General features: G+C 35.2%; 1 protein-coding gene across 1 annotated transcript; it reads left to right on the plus strand.

Moving 5' to 3' along the window:
- Positions 1–453: 453 nt before the first annotated feature.
- On the plus strand, positions 454–8,050 carry LOC147848515 (uridine/cytidine kinase UKL1, chloroplastic-like). Its single transcript, XM_087338383.1, has 14 exons — positions 454–646; positions 2,280–2,371; positions 2,492–2,561; positions 3,541–3,659; positions 3,814–3,910; positions 4,141–4,220; positions 4,474–4,668; positions 4,758–4,841; positions 4,983–5,043; positions 5,635–5,695; positions 6,635–6,728; positions 6,805–6,877; positions 7,220–7,302; positions 7,627–8,050. The coding sequence occupies exons 1-14, from the start codon at positions 487–489 to the stop codon at positions 7,846–7,848; spliced, it is 1,491 nt and encodes a 496-aa protein (XP_087194509.1). The 5' UTR covers positions 454–486; the 3' UTR covers positions 7,849–8,050.
- Positions 8,051–9,723: the final 1,673 nt, after the last annotated feature.

Genomic DNA, 9,723 nt, shown 5'->3' on the forward strand with positions numbered 1-9,723 from the left:
ATTTTCCACCGTTCTGCTTTTCCTTTTTCTGATCGTTTTTTAAATTTGTTTTTATATTAATTCCAATGATGATGAATGGATCGTCTTCTTGTTAATCTTGGGTTTTTTCCCTGTTATCTTGTTTTTATGCAGTAATGATTTGATCGTACTATAGAGAGATTTTGGAGGCGTTTTGAGTGCATGTAAAGAAGAAGATTAATAATAGAAGGAAAAGATAAGCGATTTTTGTGCTGATTGTTCCAAGAGCTCAGAAGGTGTGGAGAAATACAGGGATACTATCAGGAGGAGACGTACAGTGAAGAGCTTAAGAACGAGAAGATGGTGAAGAGTTTAGGAGGAGAAGAGGGCGAAGAGTTTTAAAGGAAAAGAGAATAACAGTGTGAAGAAGAGCAAAATCTTTTGGGGTTTTAGGCAGAGGTAGGCAGAGAGAGAGAGAGAGAGAGAGAGAGAGAGAGAGAGAGACAAAGAGGGATTGTGCTGGGGAGCATGGTTAAGAAGAATGCTGGCACTGGCCCAGGCACAGTGGCCGTAGAGGCGGACAGCGTGATGGAGGCAGTTGCGAATGCACACTTCTCTGGCCTCCGCCTTGATGAGGTCACCCAGGCCCCCTTCATTGAACAAGTCCCCCGACAGCCATTTGTTATTGGTATGCCCAACCCCTCTCATGTATTTCCCTTGGTATGCTTTTTCTCTTGTGACATGTGACAGAGAAGAGCTCCTTGGTCATGACCAAGCAGCCTTTTTTGTGATTGGTATGTTTTAACTTATTATCATATCCCACAAATAGAATTTTGGTTAATGTTTTGCTTCCTCGTGGTTTTCTTTCAACTCAAAGATAGTTCATTCAACTTCAAACTCTTGGTTTTTGTCTTATGACCACATCCGTTAATAGCTTTTTGTTATTAATATGTTCCTCATTTCTTTCTCTATTGATGGTTTTAACTCAAAATGTGAGATAAAGACTCTCCTATAGTAATTTATTTTAGTGACCAGGTTTATAAAGCACACAGAGTTCTTTGCTGTTGCCTTTTTTGTGATTATTGTCTTCATTAGGTTTGAGCTCAAATTTTATAGCTGTATCTATGATCATGTCGATGAGCAGCTTTTCGTTACTGGCTTATTTCCTTACTTCCTTTTATTTGGAGTAATCTTAACTAAAATGTGAGACAAAAGATAGTTCAAAAATCTTGGTTTTATCTTATGATAATTTTCAAATCATTGATATGTGTATTCAAATCCCTCTATTGGTAATTTAACCCGAACATGTGACACTCGTAGTCTTATCTTGATTCTTATGATCAAGTCTCAAAGTATCCTTTTGTTATTTGTATGTGCTTATGTATTGATCTAGTTTGATAATATCAACTCAAACATGAGATAAAAGATAGCTCAACCTTTTGGTTTTATTTTATGAGCGGAAATCCATATTACATAAACAGTCTTGTGTTATTGTCATGTTTACTCATTCCTGATTTATTTGTGCACTTGTTTCTGATTTATGTTTTCATTATTTCTAGTCTAAGATGTGAAATAAAAGACCATCATCTTCAGAAATTCCGGTTGCATCGTTTAACCAAAGAAGACACTCCCCATGAGGATCCAGTTTACGTCGTATATTTGTACCCACCCTTCAGATTCATAAGCATTTTGCATGCCTGAATCCGTTTGTAGAGAATATCCTCTACCTATGTAATTTCAAATTTCTTCCTGTTAGTTATTTTACATTCATTGTGAGAATCTCTGGATGGTAGCTGTTGTGTAGGTATTGAATTCCAAATTTCTTTCTCTGGTAGTTCTTTTACTTCAAAATTGAGAATATTGGATCGTAGTTCCAGCTCATTAGGTATGAGCAGATTTTGTAATTGGTATTTCTTTTTTCTTCTCTTTGTGTGTGTTGGTTTCCTTAGCTCAAATTTAAATTGAAAAGAATGTTCTGATGGATCAAACTATTGGCACAATCTTATGAAATGGACGTTTTGTCTGCATATTGGTTAAAAATGTTCAAATATGTATTAAGAATGTTTAGATATTGGTTAAGAATATCTATGTATATCAAGGGTTATCATCCTCTCTCAAAATATCAAGAGTGTCTATATGTGCGTTTGTGTATGTAACATATTGATTAAGAATGGTCTTTCTCTCTCTCTCTCTATATATATCAAGAGTTAACGTCATGTCTCTATGTAGCAAGAAAGTTCATATGTAATATGCACATGTTAACAATGTAGATTGAGGCTTAATTTAGTTTTGCTCAGAAGAGTAGAATGGTCATGCTGTAGGTGTTGCTGGGGGTACAGCCTCTGGGAAAACGACTGTTTGTGACATGATCATTCAGCAGTTGCATGATCACCGTGTAGTTCTTGTCAATCAGGTAGTTCTCACTGATTAGTTAGAGCTTGATTGTGATATGAATGCTTGAAGTTCTATGAAAATTCCTGTGCTAGAGAACTCTGGCTGAAATTCTTCTTACAGCTGTTATTCATTTTTATAGGACTCATTTTACCGTGGATTAACCCCAGAAGAGCTCCAGCATGTCCAGGAATACAATTTTGATCATCCAGGTGATTTTCTTGATTATTTCTCCTCTTACCAGGAGGATTTTTTATGCTTTTACTTGTTTGATACTATTAGACTAAGCGAGGCTTAAGAGTTTGTAAATGCAAAGGTTTAGAGCTAGAACAAGAAACATTGTTGATGTCATGTATTAAAGTGGCTTGAAATATCTCCAAAATACCAAATACAGTGATAGGTTCATGATATTCATGATATGAAAAGGAGTGCATGCAACTTTCTGGTTCGTAATTTGAATAGACATTGGGATCTATCAGTACAGGTTGGTATTCTATACAGTGTGGTATTCAAGTGATCATTTCCTAAATCTGTCTGATAGGTATGTAATTGTGTTAAATCTTTATCATATGTGGGAGAATTGGCAATGAGCCTTTATTGTCACTCAAGGAGGTGGCCTTATTGACTGAAAATATGAAGTAGCTAGAAGCTAGATCTTGATTTGGATATCTGGTCTTAGAGTGGACAAGTATCATACACTACTGAAGAGTTTTTCTTGGATCACCACATTGAGAAGGTAAGTGAAGTAAAAGAGAATGAAAGGAAAACGGATATATGTTGCTGTAGCTGGATTGTAGTAAACACCTTTTATTGTATACTCATTCGTACTGATGGATTACCTTAAAACTTACTGATGAATCACTTCAGACTATGAATCAGCGTTCAATGTGAATTATGTGGGTGATGATCAACAAATTACGAAGCTGATCTATATGATGCAGTGGAGGGTGGGAAACAATCAAGGGAATGTCTGTGTATGAGTACAATACTAGGTGTAATGAAAAACTTACAAGGACTTGAGCAGATCACATTGCAAGTGCTGTTCTGAAACTATAGGGTGTCTGATGTGTTCTAAATCATTCTGTACAGCCATTTCATTATTTCTGCTTTCATTGCACCCATCAGTTTTATCTGTGAAGATTAATTTATTTTTAAGGGCTCATATGAGGGTCCTATGGTGGTGTCATGCAGATGCATTTGATACAGAGCAACTTCTTGAGTGTGTTCATACACTTCGACGAGGAGAATCTGTTCAGATACCTATTTATGATTTCAAGACACATCAGCGGTACACAGATACTTTCCGCAAGGTTCAGTATTGCTGTTCAAGCTCTCCTTTTAGTATGCAGGGCATAATTGTTCTCACTGTCAAAACATAAGGAATCTGAACCAACATGTTTGTATGCTAATGTTTCTACTTGTCTCTTAAGTTCTTGAAACTAATTATTGCATGTGCTTTTCCAGGTCAATGCGGCTGATGTTGTAATTTTGGAAGGAATTTTGATATTTCATGATCCTCGACTTAATAGCCTGATGAACATGAAGATCTTTGTAGATACAGGTTAATCTCTTCTAGTTCTGGGTCACTTGGATAAAATCGATTACTATGTTTCTTGTGGTGCTATACTAGGTTTGAGTCTATTGATCGCATTTATCTGCTATTGGTGGCATATAGTCGAAAACATGTGCTACTTAACTAGGAGTAGCTGATATAGCATTTATATGTTCTTTTAATAAGTCGATGTACAGTCTACAGAATGTAGTTATGATTATAATCCATGTACAGCGCAGATGCAGACGTAAGACTAGCAAGAAGAATAAGGCGAGACACAGTACAAAGAGGAAGAGATGTGAACAATGTGCTTGAGCAGGTGACCTTTACAAAACTCGTAGCAATTGTCTTCTCTGAGAATATAATACTCTAACTGCATAATGGATATAGATGTTTATGCTGCATTTGATTCTATAGGAGGCCACTTAAAGTGACAATTTCATATTGATGTGTTAGTAGTATATATTCTGAGATTGAGCCATCTTACAAATGTATTAAGTGAATTAGTTATCAGAAAGATGAAAGGGTATTTTGGTTTTTGACAAGTGTGACATCCCTGGAATTTGTTGCAGTATGCCAAGTTCGTAAAGCCATCATTTGATGACTTTGTGCTTCCAACAAAGAAATATGCAGATGTTATAATCCCTCGTGGAGGGGATAATCATGTTGCCATTGACCTCATTGTGCAGCACATCAGAACAAAACTAGGGCAGCATGACCTCTGTAAAATATATTCAAATGTTTATGTCATCCAAACAACATACCAGGCAATCATTTTATTTGATCAAACTTTCCATTCATGCCTTCGTTTCCGCCTTCCGATAACGACTATTAATATGATGACTTGACTATCCAGATTCGAGGTATGCACACGCTAATACGAGACCAGGAAACAACAAAACATGATTTTGTGTTTTATGCTGATCGATTGATACGGCTGGTAATTCTTGCACGTGTTTAATTTTTTATTTTGCTCATTTACTTTGTAAATTGAACTAGACTGGTTGTCTAAATTCAAGTTTAAGATTGAGAGCATGTCCACTTTGTTACTTGTTTTTATAACACAAATTTATGTTTGTAGGTTGTGGAACATGGTCTTGGTCATTTGCCTTTTACAGAAAAACAAGTTGTCACTCCCACTGGTGAGTTTTCCATTCTAAACTATCCTATATTGATTGGTGACTAAACAAAGCAAAGCATACAAGGTTTTGACTTCTTAATGTGTAATCAACCCTTCCTTTTGATTGACTTGATTGAGTTTTCAGATAAATAAGTAATCATAGAACTCCATTGACTTTACCTGTGGATCTTAGCTCTGCTTATATCTGTTTATTGCATAACAAGAAAGTAGACCTTCCAATAGAAGATCAGGAAACTTATCTGTTTATTCTCTGGGAGTTGGGGATCAAGCCAAATAAATTATATTTATGGGCGATTATTTTGTATTACTGAAGACAATTTAGTGAGGCCGGACTAACATTGGAACGGGGATACTAACTTATGAATCTGACAGGAGTATCCAAAATGAACTACTTTTATTGTTACAGTGTGTTTTGCTGGACAAATGTTGCTTGCTTTTTATGCAAATGCTTGTTTTCATTTCGTCTGTTTTGTGTGTACAATATGCAAAATATTGAAATGTCCCTTTGTTTTATCGAGTCAACTTTTATCTTAAAATCCATTACTTTATGCATTAAAGTATATTAACGGCAACGTCTTCTGCCTAAATACAGGTTCTATCTACACTGGAGTAGACTTTTGCAAGCAACTTTGCGGTGTTTCGATTATTAGAAGGTTAAAATGCGTGTAATTTTTGTGTGTCTTCCGTTTCTGTCTGTGTTTATGTTTATAAATAAGCTTTAAGGAAGATAGAATCAGTCTGCTGGTGTGTTTTTGTATGCCTTTGACATTTATTTTGATTCTAATCGATAAGATCAGATGCATATAGAATCTGTCATGAGTGTGTTAAAAATATATTGGGAAAAGCAATGGCCATTTACCTTGTAATATGCGTGCATCTATGCTCTTGCCATGACTCATCTGTCCTTGTGTTATTAATCTATGTTTTAGGAAATCCATGACGTTAGTATATGTAATTTGTATTTGAACATCTTCTAAATTGAAGAAACAGCCATTGCCTGCTGGTTGTAGGAATGTTCTGTAAGCAAGGGCTATGTACCTCATAATATGCATGCATCTACTATCTTGCACGTACTCATCTGTCCATTTGTTATTCATCTATCTTTTTAGGAAGTCCCTAACATAAGTGTATGTGAAATGCTTTGGAACATCTTCTAGATTGTAGAAGTTGCCAATTGGTGCTAGTTGTAGCACTGCTCTTTCTGCTTCACAGCATGTGTTAGTGTTGCGAATCTTGCTAGGTTGTTTGGACATCTTCTAAATTGTCGAAGACAGCCATTGGCTTCTGGTTCTATGAATTTTCTGTCTGCTTCACAGCATGTGTTAATGTACCGAACCTTGCTAGGTTCTTGGTGTGACATAATGATAACGGCATTAAAATAAGATTCTTACCTAATTATGGAGATCTTGAAAAAGTTTAATATCCATTAGGTTGATGGGCAATGTACATAGAATGTTGTTTCAAAAACATTATTTTCATATGTTCTCTGTTAGTGGGGTGTATGTGGGAGGGTGAGATTTGTTGTACATGTTAGTCTTAGGACTATGTTTTTGGTGGTGTAGTGTTTTGTGCTCACATAATATTAATGGCAGTGGTGAAAGTATGGAGAATGCATTGCGTGCTTGCTGCAAAGGAATCAAAATAGGGAAAATTCTTATCTATCGCGACGGAGATAATGGTAAACAGGTGAGAATCTCATACCAATTATCTGTGCACTTGTTCTGAGTGATGCAATATTTCTCTCTAAAATCTGGTGCCACAGTTGATCTATGAGAAGCTACCTCGAGATATTGCGAAGCGTCATGTGTTGCTGTTGGATCCTGTACTTGCAACAGGTATATATAGTAACAAGTGATTCCAGATAACTTATATACTTGAGTATTTCATGTTTCACTTCACTTATTCAAAAAGTAAATTGCATGCATAATTAAGAAAATTACATTTCTATTAGGCCACTAATGAAGCATTTCTCTATATTATTAATAAAATTAATTTTCATTTCTAATTAATCCACCATATTAAGGTTTGGAAACATATTTTGGTAGTTGTGAATCTATGATGTACCCATATAATTATGTTTATAGCCATATCCGTGTATATACAATGTATAGTGTACATTCATGTATATAATATAATATACATATTTTAGATGTATTTATTATCGGTTACTGTTTCAGGGCATTCAGCAGCTCAAGCTATTGAGTTATTGGTGCGAAAGGGGGTACCAGAGGATCACATAATTTTCTTAAACCTAATCTCTGTAAATTCCTTGCAATCCCTACAATATTTTGCTGGTTGTCAATGTTTTAAATACACTCAAGTTAAATGCATTTTTTCCTGGAGGATCAGATAATGTTCTTAAGCCCAACGTCTGTAGATCCCTCATAACTCTTTACTTTTTTGCTTCTCCTCCAATTTTTCATTTAAAAACATTACACTCAAAGTAAATTTTATTTTTCTTTATATACATGGGCGTGGATCCACCTATGATTATCAACCAATATACATAATGGCGTTCTTACCATTAAAACCAATACACGCTTCATTTAATGAAAATATTTGGTCTGTTTTGCTCTTCTGACAGTCTCCTGAAGGCATCCATGCTGTTTGTAAGCGATTCCCATTTTTGAAGATTGTGACATCGGAGATTGACTCTGGTTTGAATGAAGACTATCGAGTTGTTCCTGGAATGGGAGAGTTTGGTGATCGTTATTTCGGAACTGATGATGATGCACCTGATGTTCCTTATGCTATTGCTACTACGTTGCGAAAATTCCATAACAAAAACTCAACGACAAAATTTTGATTCCCCAATTAAGTTTCAATATTTCTTCAGGATAAGAGCTTCAATAATTTCTTCAGTTCTTACTTAAATCCTCTGAAAGAGGGATAAAAAATGTATCGAATGAGAAAATCTGATATTAATTTTGATTTGTAGGTTCATTCAATGCCAAATGTTCCAGTCAATTTGCTAGACATGGGAATAAGAGTTTTTTCTTTGTTTCTTCCTTCGGCAAGAAGGGATAGAGAATCCATTGTTGGATGTTAATTGCATTTATATGATTATTCTATGAGTTTTTATTCAGTGGCCGCCCACTAGTTTTATGCTGAGTTTTAAAGTCTGTCTGATAGGGAAGAGGCATATCTAAATGGATAACAAGCTAACCTTCATCAAGGGGAATGTTTGCCAACTTGGTAAATTTTGTATTTATTTTTGTATATTGTTTATGAGAGTTTTGATAGAATATAGGAAATTGGGTTGACATCAAAATCGTTTATGGGAGTTGATAGAATATAGGTAGAAGTAGACTTTTCCTCTTTGATTGATTGAATGATAAATCCTTTCCTTTTGTTATTTGTGAGTTGTTTCGTGTCATGAGGTATATGTTTCATGAACTAAAAATAAACCTCACTATCTTTCTATCCATCTATATACTTTTTCATGATATTTTTCTTTTGCCAAGAATGAGGTTCCCAGAAAAGGATTTAAGAAATTTTTGTGCCTTATTTCTCGCTGTGGAAAGATCCATATTTAGCCTATGAATCTAGTGCTCCTACTCATGTTCCAGTTAATTAAATCTTGGTCGAATTATATGAAGGGCTATGAGCATGCTTGATATTCTCAAGTACAACATTAGAATAATTGCTATTTTCAAGAGCCGAGCTTTTCAAGATGTTCCTTGTCATCATTGATTCGTTGTGCTCCCAATGAAGTATGTTGGATTTTCTGTGATTGTTCCATTTGTATCTTTGTATTTGGTGGCCAATGTTTTATGTCATTGGAGATCAATAGGTTACATATTAATATTCCAAAGCATCTGATCCTTTTGAACTTTGTTAACTAAAATTGGCATTAAATATTGATCGGGATCTGAAATGATTTGCATGGGTAATGGATACAAACAAATACAGAGTGATAAATTGAACATAAATGGATCTGAAATGATTTGCATGGGTAATGGATACAAACAAATACAGAGTGATAAATTGAACATAAATGCAAATGCCTGAGCCGTAAACGCAATGGCTAGTTACTCATCTGCTACTACCAAATAAGCTTGTCACTATTTTGGGTAGTGCATTAAAATACTTGCCCACTTTACATTGTATATCCAATGGATCCAACGAATTGCTGACATTTGAGTGATTTGACTTTATTGACTAAACAACTTGGCATTTACTTTGAGCCATTTACTTTGTGCATTTAAGTATATTGTTGTAATGGTCTTTGCACAACAATGAAATTTATTAGCATTACCTAGACTAATGGGAAGCATGTTCGAAAAGTCTGTTGTATCTTACTCCATAATGATTTTCAATAACTTTCATGCACCTAAATGTATTGGTTGTTGATTTGTGCATGTGTGTTTTGTGAGATATACTCTTGAACATCATAAGATCAAAATGCATTTGTCTTAGTTGACGTAATCCAAAAATCAATAGAATGCTGTAATATGGATGTTGGAATAGTAATAGAATGAAATGTATATAATGGTGGCTGCACACTCAATGTTATCTATATACCTATCATTGTTGATGGTAAACTCATTGAATTCATAGGTATAGTGCCCTTGCAACCCAAAATATCTAAGGGTTTTCACATACCTCTTAGTGCTTTAAACTTCCATGGGCTAAATGGCCACACTCCCTCTAAGAAGTTGGCTGCAAAAAGGATCCTTCT

Source organism: Azolla caroliniana, unplaced genomic scaffold, assembly GCF_043228905.1.
Source record: "Azolla caroliniana isolate FFs.n. ecotype wild unplaced genomic scaffold, voAzoCaro1.0.p SCAF_338, whole genome shotgun sequence".
In the NCBI taxonomy this organism is placed as follows: Eukaryota; Viridiplantae; Streptophyta; class Polypodiopsida; order Salviniales; family Salviniaceae; genus Azolla; species Azolla caroliniana.

Excerpts from the sequence above, each read along its gene's own strand:
- LOC147848515 (XM_087338383.1), top strand. The coding sequence starts at position 487 with ATGGTTAAGAAGAATGCTGGCACTGGCCCAGGCACAGTGGCCGTAGAG. Across the intron at positions 2,372-2,491 it reads GTGTAGTTCTTGTCAATCAG|GACTCATTTTACCGTGGATT; the intron begins GTAGTTCTCACT and ends TCATTTTTATAG. Across the intron at positions 3,660-3,813 it reads ACACAGATACTTTCCGCAAG|GTCAATGCGGCTGATGTTGT; the intron begins GTTCAGTATTGC and ends GTGCTTTTCCAG.